The sequence below is a fragment of the Paramormyrops kingsleyae genome, chromosome 3 (assembly GCF_048594095.1).
Source record: "Paramormyrops kingsleyae isolate MSU_618 chromosome 3, PKINGS_0.4, whole genome shotgun sequence".
NCBI lineage: Eukaryota > Metazoa > Chordata > Actinopteri > Osteoglossiformes > Mormyridae > Paramormyrops > Paramormyrops kingsleyae.
Genome location: NC_132799.1, coordinates 35,005,895 through 35,031,682, shown reverse-complemented (window position 1 = coordinate 35,031,682; position 25,788 = coordinate 35,005,895). Strand labels below are relative to the sequence as shown.

Here is a 25,788-nt window from a genome sequence, read left to right as displayed (position 1 = left end):
TTAAATCAGTAACACATGCAGTAATCGTTAAAACCAGTAGATGTCAGTAATGACACAGGGAAACTTTATAGGCTTTTATTTATTAGGCATGAGTTACAATTAACTTGCTGGTGTATCTGTACTGATCGTACTAAATCATGTATGATTTTATAACGTTTTATGCTGGTCTTGAAACAGAATCTGGATATGAGAGGTTCCCAAATAAATACAACCTAGTTTAAAAAACATAAACTGCAATACTGATCCCTCACTTTTCAAGGTTAATGGGTCGGGTGACACAGGCAATACTACCGACTGAAAAAATAATATTAATTAGGTGAATATTTAAAACATGGTGGTAATTTGAAATTGACGTAGTGGCTAAGTGGGTAATACGGTAGCTCACACGCCAGGTTTGGGGGTTTATCCCTGCAGTTTGATTTATGATAATCCAAAAACATGCAGTAATGTGACTCAGTGTCCCTAAAATACAGTAACTATGCGATTTTGTATGTCATGTGATGGACTGGCATCCCATCCATGGCGTACTCCCTCATGCCTTTTCCATTCTGGCTCGCCATGGCCCCCTACTGGATAAGCATATATGTTACAGATAATAGAGTCATATGACTTATCATTTAGTTCTTACTACCTCTGACAAAGCAGCAAGTTGAATTGTTGAGCTGAAATGGCTACACTACACTCATCCAAGCTTTGCTAAATATATGTATAAAAATAGAAGATTAATAGTGAACCAACTGGTCAGCACCGACAAAAGGCCTTCCCATCACTACAATGAACCAATAATCATTTTGCAAGCATCTACCTCTGCCACTAGGGGCAGCAGTGGAGCACATTTTTAATATGCTTAGCACAATCTCATGTAATTTCATTTGGGAAATTACTAAACAAGAAAGGAAATGTCATATTGAAGAAAGAACCATTGAATTTTCAAATTTTATATTTCGGCAATATAAATTATAGAATAGTTTAAGCAGTGGTCACCAAGCCTGCTCCTGGAGGTCTTAGGTACAGCCCTAATTTAACACACCTGATTGAGATAATCAGGCCCTTCAGTAGCATCTCAGTTTTAGAGTCAGCTTAGCTTCAACATAGCTGGCCGCAATACTTATCTGTACCAGGTGTGTTAAATGAAGGCGGCACCTATGTTCTGCAGGGTGGTAGATTTCCAGTAGACAGGTACAGTGACCACTGACTTAAAGTGCATTGCTCTCCGGTACCAGAATGATTCTACAGTAGCCATTGGTTCCAAACAGTAAGCATCCCACTTATGAACAGAATACTGTTGCTGAATTGAATCCAAGTGTAAAGCCTTCCTCGAGAAACCAGCAAGCACATATTTACTTAGATTTACATTTATCTAGGTAGCGGATGCTTTTATCCAAATTGAGGTACAGTTTAGAAATCAGGATCAGCCAGCCAATGGGCCAATGGTGACATCACTCTGCTGACCATGGGATCATCATCATCATCTTTATAAATGAGTTCATGTGCAGTGTTAAGGGAACATGGCATGAGATGGGTGGCATACAGTAATAAGTAGTTTTGTTGTAAGGGCTGGGGTTTGAATCCTGTCCCTGCTCTATGTGCATATGAATGCTCACTCTTCCATTGTTCTGCAGGTTTCCGCACGCAGTCCAAGAGTGTGCAGTTTAACTGGTGCTTCGAAATGGCCCAAATTGCACACATGACTGTGAATGTGTTTGTGTGTGTTTGTGTGTCCCTTCCGATCTATCCCAGGTATTCTGATACATTGTGCCCCGTGCTTCCCGGGATTGGTTCCCCCTCTGCCCTGTGCTTCTCGGGATTGGCTCCCCCTCCGACTGTGCTTCCCAAAATTGGCTCCCGCTCTGCCCCATGCTTCCCAGGATTGGCTCCCCCTCTGCCCTGTGATTCCCGGGATTGGCTCCCCCTCTGCACCATGATTCCCAGGATTGGTTCGCCCTCTGCCCTGTGATTCCCGGGATTGGCTCCCCCTCTGCCCTGTGATTCCCGGGATTGGCTCCCCCTCTACCCTGTGATTCCCGGGATTGGCTCCCCCTCTGCCCCGTGCTTCCCGGGATTGACTCCCCCTCTGTCCCTTGCTTCCCGGGATTGACTCCCCCTCTGTCCCTTGCTTCCCGGGATTGACTCCCCCTCTGCCCCTTGCTTCCCGGGATTGGCTCCCCCTCTGCCCTGTGATTCCCGGGATTGGCTCCCCCTCTGTCCCTTGCTTCCTGGGATTGACTCCCCCTCTGCCCCGTGCTTCCTGGGATTGACTCCCCCTCTGCCCCGTGCTTCCTGGGATTGACTCCCCCTCTGTCCCTTGCTTCCCGGGATTGACTCCCCCTCTGCCCCTTGCTTCCCGGGATTGACTCCCCCTCTGTCCTGTGATTCCCGTGATTGGCTCCCCCTCTGTCCCTTGCTTCCTGGGATTGACTCCCCCTCTGCCCCGTGCTTCCTGGGATTGACTCCCCCTCTGCCCCGTGCTTCCTGGGATTGACTCCCCCTCTGCCCCGTGCTTCCTGGGATTGACTCCCCCTCTGCCCCATGCTTCCTGGGATTGACTCCCCCTCTGCCCCGTGCTTCCTGGGATAGGCTCCAGACTGAACCTGTAAAGTGACTGAAAAATGGATTAATGGACATAAAAGCTAAATATATAATTTAAATTCTAATAGTACCTGTTATTGCATGTGCATCATCCTGCACTGTAACATCATGATCAAAGCAATTATCTGAAATAGTAATTTGAGAAGTCGCCTCAAGGTATAACTGCTGAAAAACATTCAGCCTGTTCCGTATCTAAATTCCTTTTCCCCTATATTTTTGTTTATCTAAAAATTATCTAAAAAATTATCTAAAAATTTAATTAAAAAAAACTTAATCAAAAATTGCAATCGACTTATATATAGTTAGGCTATATATATACGCATCCTGTTTTCTTACATATGTTTATATTTATGCCTGAAAACGAACGTGATTACCAGACATTGCCCGAGTTAAAGGCAAAGTTGCGTCATGAGCGCTTTAAAAAATTATGTCACACCTTTGCGTCCCCATATATACATCGCTACTACAACACGCAAAGGAAGACCCAAAAATAACATGTCAAACCAATTAACACTATTAATTTACTTTAAGTTTAGTTACGTCAGTCGTGCACTGCGGAAAACATTTGCTGTAAAATAATGCATTACTGAACCACTGGTGAACAATCACACCTAGAAATTACATTAATTTAGATTTTTGATTGGGTATATAAATACAAAATTGACTGCATATCCTAGCTGAATAAAATGTAGAATCTGTTTGATGTGACGATCATCTTCCTTGTACACATTTTATCCGGGTTCCTTGTCCAGTTCCTCATTTCCTCAATATACGCCTGAAACATGATCGGCAATTTCCTGGGTTGAGTTCCCCTTTAAGAGGGCAGCGCTCCGGTGCTGGGAATCCGCGTCATTTCGGCACTTCAATACCCAAATCAATGAGCGATGCATTGTCCGCCTCTCAGTTTCAGGCTTCCAGGAAGAAACTAACCTACAACACTGCAAAAAATGCACATCACAACATAGGAGGAAAACAAAGAAGTTGGACACCGCGGGCAGGAAGGCGCGTACGGAACTGCAAGTGTGAATGATACATGTGCATCGGAGTCCGATGAAAACCCGAGCGAAGTGTTTAAGTGGCGTGTGAACAGTTTCTTTTTTTTCTGGGGTATTTCAAGGAAAAAAGGGGAAAGGAAAGTGGGGGAAGAAGGAGAACTTCCTGAATTGAGTAAAACATGTCCGAATCCCCGTTGCGCTTAATAATAAAGGTATTTATGGAATACTTACGGCAGATTAAGTTGTGAGCCGAGGACTCTGTGCTGGATGTGCTTTATGGCATCGTGTCGCTAGGAAAGGCAGCGCTTTTTGCGGGTCTTATCATCTGTTGCGGTGGGAGCGTGTTGTGCGCAGCGCTCGGTAAGTGCCGTGCTGCGTTAACCGACCCCCCTGTGCACCGGGCTGGGCACTCTGGGGGCCGATGACCCCCTTACCCAGCCTGGCACACGTGTGCCGATTGATAAACCAAGCGGTAACCCCCCCACCTCCGCATTTACGTGTCATTGAAAGTATCTGGATATTGTAACATGTAATGAGTAAAACGTAATTGCAACAACAAAGTTACTGCGCTCCTGTAAGAGGCGCATGCTGTTGAGTTTAGATGTACTTACATACAACATAGTCATATTTAATATTTTGGAAATGTGCACAATGGTTTTAACATAATTTGATATTTTGAAAATGCTTACGGTTATTATTATAAAAGCTCAGACTGGTTATAAGACTAACGTGGTAGGTAAATCAACGACCGTGTTATTCTTCTACTTCTGGATTTTAAGTTTTGAACTTCAGACTCGGGGAAACTTCAGCTGGCTCCGTAGGTGGAGTTACATTTTATGTTTGTTTATTTTGGTACAATAGTACATTTGTTGCGTTATCTATTTTAGTGTTACACAGATTGGAAACATGTTCGTTTTATGTTCTATCTAAATGAAAACGTTTAAATTTAATCTTTAATGAAATATAATTTTATGGTCTAGTTACCAATGATTAGATAGCAAGAGGATGCTGTTATTATAAAAAAATTAATATGTAGTCTGAGCAAAATTTTGTTCATCGAAACACGCGAATTGCACTTCACATTTAAACTATGAAAGGTAAACTGGGCTGTTTCCACGCATGTCCAATAACTGACAAGATAAACCCACATGTCATAACAGTAAGTTGAACCTTATTTTTATTATTCTGAGATGAGTTAAATACACAGTCGCACGTGTCCGTTTTGCTGCTGGCTGATAAAGGACAAAAAAAGGAAAAGACGTGAAAGGCGCAGACGTGGCTGGAAGAGCTGCGCTATCTTAGTAATTATTAGTCTGTTAATTTAGACAATTCAGGTTTTAATTTTTTTTTACTATATTCATTTCAACCTTTGCTTTTAAGTATTTAAATAGTTTTTTGGGTCAGCCCAAGAAATCTTTGCCCAGGGCATTCGATAACCCTGTCTTTTGCTCATGAAAAACTAAGACATAGTAAAAAAAAATTATTATTTGCAAGAAGAACAATTGGGACATTTAAAAAGCTCAGCCAACATGCTGGCATTTTCCTTCTATTGGCCTGTGAACGTTTCCTGTTTTCCTGTAGTTTTCCTTCAGGTGGACACCGACGTCTTAGATGTGCAGTTGAAATTCTTGGTGCTGATTTTCTCATACAGTCTTACGGTTGGAGGTTTTTTATCGTGATGGGGAGGCTGTGCATTCTGGCCGTTTTGCTAACATCCAGCTGTTTGGGAGCTGTGTAGGCCTTCGGTGCTGGAATGACCAGCACAGCATACACCACAGAATCCAAATAGCTGTTGCATGCTGGACACTCAGACTAATAAACCGATCACAGTCCAGTCTCTCTACCTCTTAATAACAAGAAAAGTTGCTGCACAGTGATCAGCATTAATGTGCCAGTGAGCAAATGACGTTCAAACACGTGCTGAGAGAATTAGGAAAGGTACTGTAATTGGTTCTCTACATAGCTTTGGATAATGCTTCCATTTGAGATGGTTAGGACCCCATTTAAGATTCGAAAAGTGCTTCTCTCTGCCGAAAACACCTCCAATCTCTCTGTCTTCTCCCCCCTCTGGTTATGATTTTGAGCTTAAGAACATAAGAAATTTACAAATGAGAGGAGGCCATTCGGCCCATCAAGCTCGTTTGGGGAGAACTTACATTGCTGAGAATCACAATTTTTGTGATTGCGTTCTCTTTTCCTTTAAACCCTCCATAGTGGACCAGATGTCTCTTGGCCATTAATGAACATTAATGAAAAGGTCGCACTGCCTGCTCCCTCTGTACCCTACGAGCGGCTCGGTCCCCCGTGGGGATGCCGGTGTCCACCATATGCACACAGAGGCCATAAGACTGATACATTTGGATTGGTTTGGTTCAGAATGGAGAGGGATGACCCGCCCCCGCCCCCCAATGAACTCACAGCGAACCTGCATCCTTTAAACGATCATAGTATGCAAATGAAGAACTTCTCTGGAGATATTACTTTGTTTATACTGCTCTTTGGCTGAGGGTGACTTCACCGCACTAACCACACTCCACGCTTCACCTCGTCCGTCTAACCAGAGCCGGCTGAGAAAGTGCAACCTTTTTTCATATGGATAGAAAAATTCCGAACGAATGCGCTAATCTTCTGAACTCCTCCAGTACGATAATGCAGCACTGCAGTGACGTTCTTACAGCAAAACAAATAGTCTGAGGTCATGGGGAGATCTTCAAGGCCTTTATGAGTTCGATAGCTGGATGAAACGGGCCTACTGTAGACTGTATTAGGTTTAAAAGAATCTTCCAGATGGATCCATTAATCCACATTACGTTTGCGCTCCCAACTGATTCAGACAGGAAGATATATTTATTCTCTCATTACGCTTGTGAGTCCATTATATTCTTACAGTGGCTGCACTGTTCAAAAGAGGCACAACTTCCACTTTTTATATGAGTAACAGAAAAATCAACATGCTCCCTGGATACTTTTGACTGGGGGGAAAGTCCACTCAACTGGACATTTTCCCGTTTGACTAGGACCTGTTCGAGTCTTGATGCACAATGTTGTAAATATTGAATCTTTAAATACAGGTTTAATCTATTAAGCTAAAATCATTTGTATGTTTTATTGTTCTGTTTGTGTAGAGTAATTCATTTACCTGCTTCACTTTTCCCATCTCTCAAAACGAAGGGTGTATTCTGGGTAAGATCCCAGTGAGTCGTATGGTACACACACATACAACAGGCAATTTAGTCATTCAGACTCACCAGTCGAGCTGAACAGCATGACTTTGGGTTGTGGGAGGAAACCAGAGTAGCTGAAGGGAAGATATGTATGTCTTTAAAAATAAGTAAATAAATATATTTTTGCCTTGACAGTAATATCGTTGCTGTTTTTTTTTTTTTTGTGATGCCATTTGTTGGGTGTGATCAGTCCGTGGGTTTAAAGATGTGCTTTGTGTTCTGTTTCTATTCATAGCAGGAAAGGGTCCTATTCAGCCCTTCGGAGAGCCCCCTGCCAATCTCCACTTCCTCTCCTCTTCATGTTCCAGCATCTCGACGGGCCAGCAGGATGGAGGAAGAGCCAGCGCGCCTGCCTACACACCTGCGTGAGTGCGCGCAAACACACGCACGCACACACACACACACGCACACACACACACACACACACACAGACAGCCATCACGGACTCGGCCGTACACCTGCACTAGTACACGGAATCGCACATGCAACATGGATACAGGACGCACTGAAGCACAAACGCCTCTGTAGCCTTTGCTGTAAGTTTGAGTGGTGCCCATGTGCAGATGTGTACCTATGTATGTCCTCCTTGGTTGTATGTGTGTCTGCCTCCTACCTGTGTGTTGATGGTTTTTAGGGTAATGGGAGTCAGGGCACTGACACACACACACACACACACACACACGCACACACACACAGATACACGCACGCGCACACACATACATACACACACACACGCACATGTAGGGTAAACATATCCTTATAGGGACCGCTCATTCATTTCAATGGGAAAAATGCTAACGCTAACTATGACAACCTTAACCCCTACCCTGCCCTAACCATAACCATAAGTAACCTAACAAAATACAAGAGTTTTTGCATTTTTAGTTTATTCATAGCAGTCACCGATTTTTATGAAATAGAGTTATTTATCACGTTATGGGGACATTGCACACACACACACACAGACACACACACATATTCACACACACACACACACAGAATGCATGGACATGTGACTCCAGAAAACACTCATGGACACACGAAGCAGACTTCGAGCTACTGCACCTGCGCATTCTGTAACAGGGGAGCTGGGCTCTCGGAGACGCTCTGAAATGCATACCTACGCACAGAGCTTCAGGGCGCAGCGTAGGGGAGCCCTCAGCATGAGTGAAGGTCCTCAGCATGAGTGAAGGTCCTCTTTGGGTTTGGGGCTGTCAAACATGTGCCTGACTAAATTATGCACACGGAGACAGACATGCACTTGCCGTCATTTGCGTATTTGTTTTTACGTGCAGAGACATACTCAGACACTCAGGAATGCCTTCGGGCTGGATGTTGGTGGATTCGTAGGTGTGGCACCTGTCTTGGTATATGTCAGATTGCATTGTGTCCCTATGAGTGGCATTTCCAAGATGCCTAGGGTTGGCATTTGGGTGTGTTGGGTGGGCACCATTGTTTCATTTGTCAGAGGTCTTGGGCGGTCTGGGGGCTGTTGTCTTCTGCAAAAGTTGATGACTAGTGCCGATGCGTAGGTCAGGCAGGCAGTCTGCTTGGTTAGGCATCTCTGCCCACCAGTAGCCAAACTACTGGTTCCAATCCTTTTTCTGAATGACCTTTGGGTTCCTCATTCACTTTACAGTCCAGTAGCATGGGTACTACAGAGCTACTGTAAAGGGGGGAAAGAGAGGACGACTCCAGGGGGCCCTGAGTGACAGGGGGCCCTAAAAAATAGCATCATAAATGGGATGGTCTGGGTTGAGGGCCCAGATTATTTTTTCATGGGGCCCAAAATCTCTAGAAGCTTCCCTGGAAAACAGCATTAGTAAAGATATCCCTCCTGCCATCCCGAGCTTATCAGTACTGGAAAGAACAGGTTCTCCTATAAAGAGAAATTTCTTAATATTTCTCTTTTTGGCCAAACGTATGTCTGATTCATATAAAATGGCTGGCATTCCCCTTTTTAGTTGCTAGCATTATAGGGTCCTGATCATCGGCGAATGGAGTGTCATCGTTGCGCGTTTTAAATCCCCAGGCACCGCGAGCCCTTCCACCCCCGCCAGAAACCTCTCCCGCCGTCATTTACCGAAAATGTCCCATCTGCACGCTCTGTAGTGATGCGCGGAAGACACGAGCTCACCCACACGCCGGGATCACCAAGCCAGACGACGGAGCGACCGTCACCGCGACTGAGGTCTTCCTGCTTTTTAAAGCATGCAGTTGAACGGAGTGGGTTCTGTCTATCTGGATCATTTAGTCTGAGAGTTGAGTGTTAAGAAGTGACTTGCTACCCATGGTGTTCTGATTGAACAGCCCACTCCTTGATCAGCCTGCCTGTTGCCCCCCCCCCCCCCATCTAACTTCAATCCCAGCTTGGGGGGGGGAGGCTTGTTATTCATTCATTCATTAACCAGTCCTTAGGTTAGACTGCCTCATTAAGGACTTCCTGGAACAAGCTGACGGGGGGGGGCATGCCAGTTCATGCCGTCCTGTTCTAAAAAAATGAGCCGGGGTTCCAATTGGCCTAAAGGACACTTCAGTCTAACACTGGGAACCAAGTGCTCAGGTGTCTATTCCCCCAGATGACTTTCTTTGACCCTTTCGGGGGTCTTCATACCTGTCATGGAGGTGACCTTCACCCTGTGAGCGATCATACGGACTCCTGGCCCGCGGGACCGCCATCGGTGAGCCCGCGCCGTCCACATCGCTCTTTCCAGCGGCTTGCTGAACTGATTTTTGGCTCTCACTTCCTTTTTCCCTTGTACACTTCCTGCCACTTGGCAGCGAAAAGCCTTAAATTATCATCAGGAGATTTGAGGAGGAACTCGGAGGTTGGCAGTTCATGCATTAGCGCTGATGAGTGCGACTGGGGCGCAGCGGCGTGTTCTACCCGGTTCTCAGATCGACAGGCTTTTTAGCAAGTGTGGCATTTGGATTTTGACACAAGGTGTAGGAAACCGAAAGAAAGGAAATGACCTAGACTGTTAGTGATGTCGGTAAATGACTTATGTCATTTACGTGCTTTTGTCCCTTCACTAATAGTGAATCAATATAAAATCTTTGTCGCTTGTTTATCCAGTGTGGAAACGACTGATACAAGTTATAAAATGTTTGATTATCGGTTTCATTTATCTCTACCGTTCATGTGATATTGTTGAAGTACCGTTTGTACGTAGCCTTACACGTGAAGGCAAGGATGAATAGAGGCTCAGGAAATGTGCCGTAATTAGGTCGGGTGTCAAACTGCTTCGTCAGGGTGAAAGAAAAGATCCGGGCAGAAGTCCACGTTCCGTTTTCTCCATTTCCTGAAGGGGAAGTACAGCTCCTGTAAGGAGGCGCTTTGTCGTGTGGTTTCGGAGTCGCCTCTGGCCCCAGGAACCGTCAGGCGTCCTGCGTCCCATAAACGACGCGCTCGGTGCGTGGCGTTCGCTTCGGACTGAGCGTCCGCTAAACAGACTCGCTATTTCCTCTGTTTTTCACGCTGCGGGACTGTCACGAATGCGGGGTTGCCTTAAGCCAAACGTGCCTCAAACTGCACTCCACAAGACACAATAATGATAATTAATCCGGCCGTCGGCTGGGCGGCTCGACGATCTGAAGGCATTGGGCGTCAGCCTTACCTGACCTGGGAGTGCCAAACCATGATCGTTGGGCTCTTTGCTGTGGATTTCCCATCTGTTCCCCGTGAGGAGGAAACGCAGTGAAACTGCATGTCTGCTACCGAGAACAGGTTTGCTATTTTGAGAACAAAGGAGGAAGACTGGGCAACCGGGCTGGTGTCAGAGGAGAGCAATAAACGGAGATTAAAAGGAGCTGTATTTTGAGTTTCCCAAATATAAACTACCCTATCAGCTATTAAATTAATGGCCTCTCAGTACCTGTTAACACTGTATTTTTTTGCCTTTGGCATTTCGAATGAGCAGGTGGAACACGACGCGTGATTCTGTTTGGTAAAGTGCAGTTCTTGCGGTGCCTTTTTACTCATCCTTAACTCTGGGATGTTTTTGGGTCCGAATCCGTACTGACAGCGCAGTGACTTCTCGGAAGATGTGCTGTCTCGAGTTTTGCTTGTTAGGGAAATATGCAGTTATGCGACGAGCTCCGGAAGAAGTAGAATCGGGACTTAAAAATAGCCTCCCTGGCACTTGGTGGAGCAGCATATTCTGCGTTAATTCCATGAGCTGACACCCTGTGATGGCTTACATAGTCTACAGTAGTTACACAGCTGAGAATTACTGTAGTTGTTGGGATTTAAATGGCTGGTTCAAGAATAAAACTGAGGCTTCCCTCCTGATTTGAGCCTGATATTTTAAATCTATTACATTCAGTGATTCCTCCTGGTGCCTCGAGGGGTTTTTCCAATTCATGTGGGGAACAATCTTTCCCCAGAAGGCAGTAGGTTCACTTCCTCAGTATTTCCTAAGCGTTTCGCAGAGTACCTTTTTCTCACGTTTCGCAGAGTACCTTTTTCTCACGTTTCGCAGAGTACCTTTTTCTCACGTTTCGCAGAGTACCTTTTTCTCACGTTTCGCAGAGTACCTTTTTCTCACGTTTCGCAGAGTACCTTTTCTCATGTACCAGACCTTTGCCACATGTCTTTGGGGTTTACGCTGCATTGAGAACTCCTTTTAGATCTTATCCTTGTCTTTTTATTTATTTAATTTTTTATCTCTGCCCTTGAGTTGCACACGGTGACCTCAGGTTTCCCAGGAAGACTGAGGCACGGATGCTTCTCCTCCTCTGCCGCTGCTACCCAAAGCTACCGCCGAGCGACGTGCTCCGCTCTCACATTGTCATCTGGCTGCCCCGTTGGCTTTGTTTCTGTGTACCATTTGCTTCCATGCTACTGATTCAGTACAGGGTCATGTGGTTCAGCTAAATATACAGCGAAAAATCTATAAATGGCTAAAATAAAGTCGCATGGGAAAAATGCATTAGGTAATTGTGTAAAAATGACAGAGGTGGAAATTTCAGGTCCAGTAAGTAAAAAATCCAGACCATGATTTAGTCTCAACCAATCAGTTGAGTATAAAGAGTCAGAGTCATAGAGTACTCAGCTGGTTGGTTGAAACAAAATCTTGGCCTGGATTTGTACTTTCAGGACCTGAAATTTCTACCTCTGAAAAATGATAATGAATGATGATTTATTATGATAATCGGCGTAGCAGGAAGGCTTTATAGATGTGGCTGTCTGGTTCAGTAGGTTCATTTGATAGTGTGTGTGTGTGTGTGAGTGTGTGTGTGTGTTTGTCTGTGTGTGTTTGTGTGTTTGTCTGTGTGTGTTTGTGTTTGTCTGTGTGTGTGTGTGTTTGTGTTTGTGTGTGTGTGTGTGTGTTTGTTTGTGTGTGTGTGTGTGTGTGTTTGTATTTGTGTGTGTGTGTGTGTGTGAGTGTGTGTTTGTCTGTGTGTGTTTGTGTGTTTGTCTGTGTGTGTTTGTGTTTGTCTGTGTGTGTTTGTGTTTGTCTGTGTGTGTGTGTGTGTGTTTGTTTGTGTGTGTGTGTGTGTGTGTGTGTGTTTGTTTGTGTGTGTGTGTGTGAGAAGGGAAATTTCCTGCCTCTAGAAGCTGCTCTTTTCTTCAGGAATTTCCTGAGTGGGCAGACAGTCCTTCTTGAATAAATGTTTTCTGAAAGGGAAACCATTTGCCCTTGCCAGAAGCGAAGCAGCCTGCAGGAACAGGCACCATGAACTGTGTCTGTGTTGTACCACGGGTGCGCGTGGGGGGGAGGGGGGGGTTTCAACAGACATACGGTAAGCCATCAGCCTCTGCGTCACAGCAGACAGTGAAATGGGTATCTCTGTTGTAGAGCCGTGGTTGGTAGACACTTTTTACAGTATGTGTGATCGACGTACAGGCCAGTTGTGTTGCGTGGATTGGTTAGCTTAATGTTCTGCCTGAGCCTCTGCTGAATCTAGTACAGAGGTATGTGTGATAAATATTGTTTGAATTATGGGAGCTCCGTATCTCTAAGAGCAGATGTCCTAACCCTAAAACAGTGGGGGTAGGGCTGTGGGTTTCTCTTTTTGCCTCTGTGGGTGTCTTACACAGCCCGCGAGCTTAAGAGGAGCAAACCCCACGTCTGACATTTCCTGGGTGAACGGCAAGGCCCTTATTTGATCGTCACAGGTGGGTAATACCACCCTGTTCTGTTTAACTTCAGCCAGACCTGTAGGGAGCGCCATGTTTCAGGGAGAGGGGACTGAATCTCAGCATAGGGCCTGGCCTTTAACCTTCAGTGTGTGGCCCCAGACTTTCAGGTGAGGGGTCATGTGAATTGGCAAAGATACGTATGCAGACTGGCAGAGGCTTGCAGAGACTCGTAGAGACGCGCAGAGACGCACAGAGGCGGCAGTTCTGTGCGTCAGGGCCGGAGGAGGGTGCGTCAGGGCCGGAGCAGGGTGCGTCACCTTGTGTGGAAATCTCAGCGCCCTTTCTTATATCAGGTGGAGGCAGCCAAAGGCAGCTGGCCTGCAATTATTGGACCTATATGGAACATGCGTGTACGTATAAAACGACGGGCTGTTTGTCCCTGTCGTTGGTTCATAGGGGCTTCCGAACAGATTTAACGAATGAGGAAGTGAGACATGTCACCAGGCACTGAGGGGCTGAAGGATTGTGGGAAATGCCTGCTTAACCAGGCTCTTGGCAAGCCCCATGTCACTGCAGAGTCACTCCACTGAAATCCTGTGAATAATCTCTCAAAATATCACATTGGTCGCTCATTAGAAGGTCCTGTGTTTGAAAGCGGCGAAGATTTGCAACTGGATTACTTCCTAAAACAGCCCGTGTTTCATGAGATGCTGGGGAGGAGGGGGAGGGGTGGACCCATGGGTGAAATAAGATACTTGTGATCTCATCCATCTTCGCCATTCATTGAAAGTTCCAACAGGTTGCCTCGGTTACACTGAGGACCTCCTCCGATGTTTCCCTGCACGAGATCTATAAATCTAACGAGCCGTTATACATTTGCGGGAGATAAAGCTTTCCTGTTACCCTTCTACTTTTATCTGTTTACTTCACAAGCTGGTACGTAGGTGCTTCTGAGTCTGAGTCTGGAATGGCTTCTGTCTCGAGGCTTCTTTCGGTCTTAGTGATAGTGGCTGTTGAAGGGAAAAAAAAAACCCGCAACCCGGCATTTCCTGTGCTGTCGGGGGGACGCTGAGGGTGGATGAGGAGGTGGGGCTTCCTGCCAGACGGGGTGGCTTTGGTCGGAAGCCTCTGCACTCCCTTCCTCCCCGCTCAGCAGCTGTGGACCTCGCAGATGGTCGAGGCCAGGCCCCTGCAGAGGACTCTGATCTGACTTTCAGCTGCACTGGGGGGGCAGGCGTTGTCACGACCCGGTGACAAGAGTTCATTTTATGGACAGCTCCGCTCGATCCTGCCAAGTGCTGTATGGGCAGAATGTCCGCCTTGCAATTCACTTGGCATGAAAACTTGACCTGCTCACTTCAGTATGCAACAGAAGACGAAATGGAAGGATAGGAAATATCTTTACATCGTTGTCCGCCTTCTAATGGGGGGAAATGCACTGTGCAGTCATTTGAGCCTAGTGCATAGAGACATTGAAATTGTTTGCAAAAAATGAAATTCCTGTAGAGCAGGACCTGTGTAAATACCAGGAGCAGGTGTGGCTCATCAGAAGCCAGGTAGGATAGAAAACCTACTGGATAGTAGCTCTCCAGGACCGGAGTTAGAGACCCCTGCTGTAGAGGAACAGCAAGATGCCCATTTACATGAAGCAGACATTTTTATCCATGGCAATGTGTACTTTTCTGAGAATGAAGAGTCAGGGGGTCCCTGGAGAAATAGGAGATTAAAGGCCTCCAATGAAATCCAACAATGAAATCACACTGCCAATGTTGGGATTTGACCCAGCGACCTTCTGATTACAGGTTTAGGGTCCTAACACACTAAGCCACAAATCACCATCAAACTGACCACGTTGTCATATCCAGCATGAACTACACACACAACTTTTTGCAGTGATTGCACTTAATAAAGAGCATTATGGATTACTCACACTCTCCAGGATTTCCCTTAATTCAGTTGGTGTTTCCAGCTGTCATTATTGTGTTTTTTAGTTAAAACAAACTTCTCTAGATGAATCACGGTTAAAAGTGAAGTGACACAAGCAAAACTAACAATCCACACACATCGGTCACCTGTCCAGCGTCTGATGGTAGACACAGCGCGACAAGTAGTTGTATTGTTTCATGGTATGCAAAAGAATGTACAGCGCTTCAACATGGAAGAATGTTTTTTGCGTTTGTATTCAAGATGCCCCTGATGTTCTCCTTGGTATTCCTCCGTCCTTGGAGGTTGAGCTTTTTGATTGAGTCGTCCTCTATTTTGTTACATTTCTGATTATTTACCTGGTTCTAAGAGAAGCTCATGGCCGTAGTAGACATGAACAGACTTGACGGCGCAATTAACATAATCCTCTCCCTGCTGATACTTTTTACAGAAAAATAAAAGCATCAGGAAGTCGCACGTGAACGTGTGCTTTCCTAGGTGGCTGTGAGAACGACTCTGCCGTTAGCACGTCCCATCCTCTGACATGTTTGCAGAACACCCCCCCATCCCAATCGGCCGTGATCAGTGATGATCTCTGTGAAACAGCTGTTCTGTCCCTCGGTTTCCTTCTAAAGTGTTTGTTCGTTTTCTGTGACTGTTATATGTACATGTTCCATTTCCTAATAGAATGTGTGATTTTTTTTCTTCCTTCGCCTGTGGGGGGGATTCTTGTCCTCCCACCCACTTCTTTTTCTCTGCTCAATTCCGTTTGTCTTTCCGTTTTTAAAATGTATTTACCTGTTTTTTCATTCTGCTATCTAAGAGGAGAGCGGGGAAGGCTTTCAGCCGACGACGCAAGTGCCCCTTTGTGCTTTGCTATCGCAGTGGGCCTGAAACCTGACCTGCTGAATTTGGATCGGTTTTGGTGGGGGGCGGGACTGAAGGATTGTTGCCAGAGTGAAAAATCAAGGGTAGCAGCTTCTCACTTCCAGTGTGGCTGGACTCTACGGCCTGCATGCGCCTCTGTGACTTCTGGGCCAATGCCGGTGCTGATGCCCTGTCCTCGCCGCCCCCCCGTTCCCTCCCCAGGACTGCAGCCGATGTTCTGGAGCAGAGAGGACGTCTCTCAGTGGCTAAAGTGGGCAGAGAGGGAGTTCTCGCTGCACCCTATCGCCAGCAGCACGTTCGAGATGAACGGCAAGGCCCTGCTCCTGCTCACCAAGGAAGACTTCCGCTACCGGTCTCCGCAGTCCGGTAAGCCCCATCCGAGGCATGTATGCAACTGGCAAAGCCACATTCCCATGGGCTAAAATGTTTACTTGCTCATGCTGTGACTGTATTTTCATATGAGATTAGTAGCATGTGGTTGTCTATAATAATCTGTAATGGAATAAATTATTTATACAGTGATCCCCCGCCTATTGCGGAAGTTACATTCCAGATACGTGAAAATCCGTGATATAGAAAGACCATATAATTTTTATATATATATGTATATATATATGTATATATATATATATATATATATATATATATATATATATATATATATATAGTTTAAGCCATAAAATACCCCTCCCACACGTTTTAAAAGCGATAGGTGAAAATCCATGATGTAGAAAGACCATATAAATAACAAAAAATTATAGTTTAAGCCTTAAAATACCCCTCCCACACGCTTTAAACGCATGTAAACTTATTAAAACAACACATATGATATATGGATGTTGGGCTAAGGATATGAGTAACATAATAATGATAATAATAATAATAATGATAGGTGAACTGCGATATAGCGGGGGATCTCTGTATAATTCTTATATGTATAGAATTTGTTATATACTGTTAATAAAATTAATTGTGAACAATAATCCTAATTCTTCATGAGCTTGATCAGGATAAGCAGTTGGAGGATGGATGGATGGAATAATCCCTTCTTTCTTAAAATTCTAGTTTGTTCCTATAATTTAGTATTTAATCCATGACTTAGTTTAACGCTTCGCTTTGAGAAGTAGCTTAATCCGATGTTCCGCCCTCTGGGCCCCGAAACAAAGCCATTGATTGAAACCGCCGCTCTTGTGGGATAGTAATTTTCTGATGCTCTCTAGAGGAAGTCACACAGCTTAGTAGACAGTCATTCAGGAAGTCCTATTGTGTAAACGGCGCAGAGTGACCACATCATGCTCCTCGCATCATGAGGAATTTCCCGTCAGATGGCCACTTCCAACGAGCCGCCGTGGGCTCTTGGTGCGAAAGTGGGAAGTGGACGGAGAGGACGGAGCATATCGCCATTTCCCCAGAGTGAAATCATTTCTGGTTACTACCAGAAAGCTTTGAAAAAACAGTTTGTTCCGTTTAAAATGTGTTACAATGCAGGATTCAGACGTGCCATACCAGCACGGTGTTCTATATTCAAACTGTTTGTTGGGTCCAGTACCTGAGGCCCATCTGTCTCTCTGTCTCCTAACCCTAACCCTCTCTCTCTCACACACACACACACACACACATTTGCGTTTGTATCTTTGTGTGGACCTTCCATTCATTTCTATGGGAAAAACCCTAATCCCAACAATGACGACCTTAACCCCTACGCAGCCCTAAGCTTAACCATAAGTAACCAAACAAAAATTGACTTATGGCATTTTTAGTTTTGATTGCAGTTTCCCCTTTGTGGGGACTGGAAAAATGGTCACCACAGCATCCAAATAACAGGTTTTTATCACAAATGTCCCCACAAGTAATATATACATAACCCCCCCCCCCAACACATACACACAGGACCTTTTATGTAGCAGCTGTTTATCATGTGCTGACCCCTGACCTTTGCATTGATTTGTGGTTGTACTAAGATATAGGAACAGATTCTGTGAGTCAGGCTTTTAACTCTAATGGGGAGAATAAATTAAATAGATGAATAACGCCTGCTGCGGCAGAAACCCAGCATAGAGAGGAACGTTATTCATAACGAGGCCAGGCTATATCAGCTGAAGGCTGCAGCAGCGCCTCTTACAGGTCTAATGTGTACCTGCATCTTGCCAATCTCCAGCTCGGAAAAGAAATACAACTGTATCGGAGGGGAGTATATCAGATGACCGATCAGAATGGATATAAAATAGTAGAATTTAATATCCAGGCACGGTGATGTGCAGCCTGATCTTTACACATTGTCTGGAAAGACTTTCTGTTTTCCATGTTTTCATTACTGGAGCAGAGGCCTCGCTAAGTGGCCGTAGGTCTCTATATTGTCGTGTTATGGTTGTGGGAACTTGAGCATCTTTGGCTTAGTCTGTAGTGACTTTCTTGATTTACTGCTCTGAATTCTTATTGCAGAAAGGGTAGAGCTCTGATGGGCGGGGCAGACAGGCAGCCACGAGGGGCGGAGGTGAATTTGCTGGCAGGCAGTCGCCGGGGCAGCCCTGAATCACCTGTGCTCCCCTTTCACGTTCCCGTACAGGTGACGTTCTCTACGAGCTGCTGCAGCATATCCTGAAGCAGAGAAAACCCCACGTCTTCTATCCTTCCGCTTTCTTCTCGGGGAATTCCTTCCACTCGCCGGCAGAGGGGGTGTTCCAGCAGCATAAACTTGAAGGTGAGATGAGGTTTAAAGGTGAAGCCAAGCTCACATCCCCGGCCTGATAAACTGCTGTCTCACACAGGTCAACAAACCTCAGTCTTCTGGTCACTCACAGCAGCTTTTGAGTATGGTAGTGACTTCTCATCCAAATGATGACTTTCTAAAGTCATTAAGACAAGCATCCCGCGACTTCCTAAAAAGCCGGATCCGTCTTCCTTTAGTTGTAGGTTCAGCTCTGTTTTTCTACACTGTTTATAAGCTGTAATTTCTCGTCCACGCTATGCTGACTGTCATGACACACATCAAGTTGACTAGTCATTGCGACATCGTCGAATAAAACATCTCAACATGCCTTGCATCACTTCGGGAGCGACAGAATGGATTTTAACGTGTCTGGCCTTGAGGGAATTCCGTTGAGAATGCTTCCTGTGGGACAGTCCTGTCGGGGTGGGTGTTTTCCATGCACAGAGGTAGACTTTGGACTCTTGGCTACTCGGAAACTGGAATGTTGACCGCGAAACCGGTCCTACAAGGAAACGTGTGTATTTATGTATGCACTGAGGCTAGCCACTTCCTTATCTTTCCCATTTTTCAAGGTGATTTTCTTTTATTTTAACGATGAGCTCAGAACTTCCCAGTTCTGTTCCAGGTTGATGTTTAAGCTGATATTTAATATGCCTGACGATCAAAGTAATGTTGATAGACGCACCATGTTTATGACGATTATGTCTCTTGTGGGGGGTGTCAAAACTTTTGATTTCTCTTGAAAGAACATACATGAACTGCATTATTAAGAAGGCGGGTACATTTTATGATTTAACCATTTGAAATGCCTTGTGAATTATAGGTAGTAACAATTGACAAACAACCTAATGACTTTTTTTTTCTACAGAGCACCTTTTATTTATTGGTTGCAAGTCTTATATGTCTTAAACAATCCCATTTTTTGCCACTTACCAGGAAATGAGGAAATGAACACTTGTAAGTGTTTCGGTTGTTACTGGAGTTAGTATTATGTTCTTTGCATGCACTGCATTTCTTGCATAACTCCCTCGCAGAGCTGTTTCAAAAATGCAAAGTGAAATTGCTCTCAGCAAGGCACATCCTTAACCCACGACTGGGGCTGTCCATAGAAGTCATGAAATTTTAAGCTAGAGTGCAGCTATAATCTGCTAGCTGCCTAATGTGGAATGCAGGATCGTTCCACCCCGAGGGTGGACTTCTCGTTTGGGCCAGATTGCGCCATCTCCTGGTGGAGGTTGGGAGTGTCAGGCAGAGATCTCTTTAATCTGTTTTGCTTATGAAAGGGACTAGGTCAGAATCAGAATCGACTTTATTGGCCAAGTATGCTTCCTCATACAAGGAATTTGTCTCTGGTTTTGTCGTTGTTCTCAATGTACTTACACAGAACAGACATACAGTAAAAACATGTATAGATACAGATATACAGCAATAAAGTACAATATGTACAGTAAGGACTTGAGCTAAAGGACCATAATGCAATGGTGAAGAGTCCAGAGAAGCTGACTACTGTATATACATGAGGTCAGTGAACCTGGCAGTATATATGCACTGCTTTTACTGTTCAACAGAGTGCCGGCCTGTGGAACGTGACTGTTCATGCGTCTGGTTGTTTTGGTGTACAGTGCTATGTGAAACGTTATTTAGTAATCATTTTAAAAACATAAAGAAAAGATTTTGTTCATGTGGTGTCATCTTTGTTTTATTTTCTAAATGGCTGTTTCTGCAATCGCATCGTTCTGTATCCTAACTCACAGAAACGGTACGGCGAACCGCACGGAATACAGAGCCCCTCCCCCAGCACACGCCCACCATCGAGCTGTGCCACCGGCCCCGCTCGCCTCTCCACCTGGGCCGTCCCTCTCCCAACCCCTTTTGCTCCCCTGCTGAACTGACACACCAGGAGGACCCCTTGCAGGCGTCTTCCCAGCTGCCCGACAGCAACCACCACCCCGAAGATCACTACCAACTGTCGGTATCACCGGCCAATCGGAGCAACGGGCGCTGTACCACCCCCCACGAGGCAGCTCGGCCGGAGACCCCTGGCCAGGAGAGCCCACGGGTCATCCAGCTGGTGCCCAGTGCCATTATGAACCCGCTCATCCTCAATGCCCGCGGGGGGGCCGCAGACTTCAAGCTTGCACGTGCCCCCCCTGAAGACGGGCGCGAGGGGAAGGGCTTGCCCGCAGCCCAAGCCCGGGAGGACATCTTCTACCGTAACCACATCATGTTGCCCATCTCGCCCCCCAATGAGCAGGCTGTGCCCATTGGCCGGATAGCAGGTGAGGGTTAGGATGCCAGGGGTCACCGCTGTTGTGCCCTCATCTAGATTACCAGCTGTCATAATAAAACATCACATTTCATGACACTTCTGTTTTTTTATCCTGTGTTGGTCCTATTGAATTTAAACAATTACAGTAGCTAGATGTAACACTTTTATTGAAGGCTTATTGAAGTCGTGACATCTTTCAGTTTATGAAATGCACTTTCAGTGGCTGTCAGGCTTCTGTTTTTAGAGCAGCTAGGGTATGATTGGCAGACGCTTGAGGGCACAGCCCCAATGACAAGTTAAGGTACTAATCAATACTCTTTTTTTCTGACAGCCCTCTCTGATCTTACTGCGATCAGTAACTTTTCAAAAAGTATTTAAATTCAGCTTGTACTTGCTTGTAAGTAATTTTTTTTGTGAAAATGAATAATCTGTACATCACAAGTTAAAGTTATTCCATTAAAGAAATGTTAAAATATGGGCCATACACAAATTTGGAGATATTTTGGGGAAAAAAAAATTCTAATGAAATTCAATATATAATCAATTGACATTGATTTTTTTAAACCAGTTTCCCCAAACAGGTCATCAAAATTGAAAGAACCCAAAACTAGATAAAATGTTTTTCAGTCTTTCAACTTTATTGCACAATAAAAATCTATTTATATGAACACACACACACACACACACTAATATATTTTTACCCTCAATTCTTGGATAGTTTATGTTACTTTTTTCTCATCTTCTTAAATCTTGCTGTGAATTTGATTAAATACTTTTGTTTATTACAGGAATAAATGGTAATATAACAAAACTACCCCAGAGGCAAGAGCTGTATAATTTCACTTCAAAACTAATTTTAAAAATCAGAGAAAATTGATTTTACAGTAATGAGTTTGTGAGAATGAGCCGTATATTCCCCTTTTTGTTAATTCTACATTAATTTAGGGCTTCAATGTGTAAATATTTAGGATTGTATGGTTTAATGTAATCAGAAAACTGTAATATTATACATACAATGTAATATGTATTAACATATGTCTAATATGAATTTCCATATGTATTATATGTATTAACCTTAACCTCCTAGGTTTTGCATTTATATAAAGGGACTGTCACAAAGTCACATAGTTAAGTAATTTATGAAAGCAATCAGCAAATATATCTCTTAAAATGTGGTATACATCTGGCAGTTCTTCACAGGTAAATGGAACAGTCAGTGGTCATTATTACTGCTATCATTACAGAGCGGGGCGATGACATCATAAGGATCTTTGTACACATGAAGAGAAAGGGGGTTTGTTTACACTGTTCCCGCTTCCAGACTGCAGGTTACTATGGGACTACGTGTATCAGCTTCTGTCCGACAGCCGGTACGAGAACTACATTCGCTGGGAGGACAAAGTCACAAAAGTGTTTCGGATCATGGACCCCAACGGCCTTGCTCGGTTGTGGGGTAACCACAAGGTAACTGGTCCTCTTGTGGTTTTAGAAGACATTGAAAGTACTGTGCATAAGTCATGTTAAGACTAGTAATGTTTTTGCTAGGGCTAATTGTGATCATTTCAATTCTCTTTAATCTGACTCTGCCATGAAACAACAGACCAATGGAATTCCCCTTTAAACTCTCCGTTCCAAAGTATCCAGGCCACCTCCACTTAAAGGGCAATGTGTTCTACATTCTGTTAAGTTTTGTACTCTGTTGGGTGGTATTCTGAGGTCAAGTCGGCTTTGTTGTTTATGTAAAATTCAGAACAGAACCAACATGACATATGAGAAGATGTCACGGGCGCTGAGACACTACTACAAGCTGAACATCATCAGAAAGGAGCCGGGCCAGCGATTGCTCTTCAGGTGAGAGGCCTGACCCTCGCCCAACAACCGCCTCCAGAAAGGATGAGGCCTGGACGTTAGCCTCGGGCTCGCACCTGATCAAAACGGGCTGCTGTATTTCAGTCATCGCCAATCTTCAAGGCAACAATAAAATGTTGGCTTAAATTATACACCCAGACCGCTTGACCTGGACCAAGCATTTCCTCAGTCTTCTGCCCCCCCCCCCCCATACTCATAACTGTATCTGTGTTTTATTTGTTTATTTTTGAATTCAGTCATTATTATTCTTGCTAATTCTTATTCTTGCTAATTGTTTAAGATCTTTGGAAAATCATGTTGTGGAGAAAAAAAAATTATGAATTCTATAGTTTCCTATTTACGTAACAGGCACTAACAGGTAACAGGCACTAACAGGTAACGGGCCCTAACAGGTAACGGGCACTAACAGGTAACGGGCACTAACAGGTAACGGGCCCTAACAGGTAACGGGCACTAACAGGTAACGGACCCTAACAGGTAACGGGCCCTAACAGGTAACGGGCACTAACAGGTAACGGGCACTAACAGGTAACAGGCACTAACAGGTAACGGACCCTAACAGGTAACGGGCACTAACAGGTAACGGGCACTAACAGGTAACGGGCACTAACAGGTAACGGGCACTAACAGGTAACGAGCACTAACAGGTAACGGGCACTAACAGGTAACGGGCATTAACAGGTAACGGGCCCTAACAGGTAACGGGCACTAACAGGTAACAGGCCCTAACAGGTAACGGGCACTAACAGGTATCGGACCCTAACAGGTAACGAGCACTAACAGGTAACGGACCCTAACAGGTAACAGGCCCTAACAGGTAACGGGCCCTAACAGGTAACGGGCACTAACAGGTAACGGGCACTAACAGGTAACGGGCACTAACAGGTAACGAGCACTAACAGGTAACGGACCCTAACAGGTAACAGGCACTAACAGGTAACGGACCAGTTTATTCACAATTCCAGTTAACTAACTCATCCCTGCTCCGCCAATGCTCATTTGCATGTTATAATCGATTGCGGTTTGTACGAAGTTGTTGACGTGTAGCTAAGAGTGCATCTCGGCTTGTTTAAGGTTTATGAAAACCCCAGATGAAATAATGAGCGGCCAGACCGACAGACTGGAACACCTGGAATCTGACCTGGATGAACAAACGTACGTCAAAGAGGAATGCTGAAAATTCCCAAGGACTACCTTAGAAATGGACCAGGCAGCCTAGTGGAACATGGAGCAGGTAATCGCTGGGAAGCCAGGGACTGCGACAAGCACAAGGATTTCGTGATTTCTTGGGTATGGCAAAGGAGCTTGTTACTTGGCCTCAGACCTAAGATTTTGTTAATGTTTATAAATTTTTTTTTTTTTAAAAGAAAATGCTAACATAATATACAAAAGACAATCCACTATGTGTGTAAGAACATTCCAGTTGTGCCATAGAAACTGCCAGAACTGTCATTTTGGGTTTTTTTTTTCTTTTGGTGTTGGGTTTTCCGAATATTCCTTATTCATTGTGGTGTTGCTATTCTGTGCAAATATTACTGGGGGCAGAGTTAGAGATTTTCCAGTATATATACAGAAATAAAACACTTCAAATTTGGCTGTGACAATGGCAAATCCTTTTTTATTGTTATTTGTTTGAATTAAGATGAAATTTAGTTGGGTTTACGAGTTCTGTGAGGAGGGTGCGGACTGCTTCTACTCACTGCTTGTCTTCATGGAGTGATACAATCACGGCATGACTGTGAGGAAATAAAAAAAAAAAGACCTTTGACTTTTGTAGTTCATTGCATTTTCTTCTTCTTGGGGGTGTGGGGTATCTCAAACGTGAGATCCGGTCTGGAAAGAAACCAGTATAAAACCCATCAGTTGAACCTACAGCAGAACTGCCTTGTTTTCCTAAGAGACCCCAACATAAATTCCACGTGTAGCTTCTTGGCATAGGGCTACTCTACAGATCTGTGCAGGACAGGCCAGCTGACAGAATGTTAATCAGGGGTATAAACCTAAAGGTATTTACCCTGAATTGCCACAGTTACATACCAATCTGTATAATAAACCAAAGTCAACTTTAGATAAGATACGATGATTCGACTTAGGATATTTCAGCTTTATGATGCGATAGCGATGCACATTCAGTAGTCGACTTTGAATTTTGATCTGTTCCCGGGCTAATGATATGCCGTACGACACTTTCAACTAATGCTGGGCAATGACATTTCCAGTCCCTGTAGCGATCACAAGTGTAAACATCTCATGCACTGATTAACAATGTATTGTACAGTGTTGTTTTTTTTAGGTTTGATCAAATAAACTTGTCATTTACTTATATTTCAATTACTGGTATTTAGTTAGCTACAGTAATTATTTATTGACTTATTCAGTGACGGTAGTTATTTATTTACTTGTATCATACATCATATCATATCATATCATATACTGTATTCAAATCCGACTTACAGCATTTTCCACTTAAAATGGGTTCATTGGAATGTAACCCCACTCTCAAATCCGGGAGAACTTGTATAGTCATTTTGAGTTATACAAAAATTCATTTTTAATGTAACATTTTTAAAATACAGGTCTAGTCATGACAATGTAAAGCTTCATAAACTTGAGACAGACTCCAAGTGGCATGTTCCTCCCATGGTCCCTGCAAAGCCCCGTATGGTGGGTGATAGTGTGGATTTCCATGTCTCGACTAGGCTGCTTTCCTGCTCTCCAGTTCTCCTGGGGTCTTCACTACTCAAATGAAGTTCAGTCCTTTATTTGGCCTTTGTCAGTGGAGAGTTCCAAAAAATATGGATCATCAGACAGATATCTGCTCAGACAGATATCTCCCATATGCTGCTGATATCCAGGTTAACTTAAGCGCTTTTATTGTACAGAATGTTCCGGTTAATCTGTTTTCAATGAGGTTTTGGTGCTAGTTTGAAGAAATGGATATTCTCCAGGACTCTGCAATATCGCCTCTGTAAATGTCGTCAGATATCTGTCATTTCTGGGGAAGTGATTCACACGATACAGAAAAAGGATGAGTGTGATGAAGACAAGCAGGTCTGGAGTGGCAGGTGAGTCACAGGAAGTGTCTGTTTCCGCCCCGGGAGGGGTGGGTGGGGGGAGGGAACATAGAGGAGCGCCGTGCTCCACAGATATGTTTGTAGATGTTCATCACGGAGCTGCAGTACCCAAAAACCATCCTCCATGTTGTCCTCAGTTCCACCATTCCCCCCTCTGGATCT

General features: G+C 44.5%; 1 protein-coding gene across 6 annotated transcripts; it reads left to right on the top strand.

Annotated features, from left to right (window-relative positions):
* The first annotated feature begins 3,383 nt into the window (after positions 1–3,383).
* On the top strand, positions 3,384–24,320 carry LOC111845682 (ETS variant transcription factor 6). Of its 6 annotated transcripts, none has more exons than XM_023815278.2 (8): positions 3,384–3,591; positions 7,044–7,173; positions 15,906–16,070; positions 18,271–18,405; positions 20,169–20,693; positions 22,005–22,147; positions 22,434–22,534; positions 23,627–24,320. In XM_023815278.2, the coding sequence occupies exons 2-8, from the start codon at positions 7,137–7,139 to the stop codon at positions 23,727–23,729; spliced, it is 1,209 nt and encodes a 402-aa protein (XP_023671046.2). In that variant the 5' UTR covers positions 3,384–3,591; positions 7,044–7,136; the 3' UTR covers positions 23,730–24,320. The 6 variants fall into 6 exon arrangements, with proteins under 6 accessions (XP_023671046.2, XP_023671041.2, XP_023671040.2 ...); XM_023815273.2 differs by having other exon boundaries at positions 3,407–3,796; positions 7,047–7,173; XM_023815272.2 differs by having other exon boundaries at positions 3,408–3,796.
* The last annotated feature ends 1,468 nt before the right edge of the window (positions 24,321–25,788 follow it).

Bases quoted from the DNA above. Each gene is read 5' to 3' on its own strand.
- LOC111845682 (XM_023815272.2), top strand. From the start codon at position 3,764: ATGTCCGAATCCCCGTTGCGCTTAATAATAAAG. The intron at 3,797-7,043 runs GTATTTATGGAA...TTCTATTCATAG, and splicing joins CGTTGCGCTTAATAATAAAG to CAGGAAAGGGTCCTATTCAG. The intron at 16,071-18,270 runs GTAAGCCCCATC...GTTCCCGTACAG, and splicing joins CTACCGGTCTCCGCAGTCCG to GTGACGTTCTCTACGAGCTG.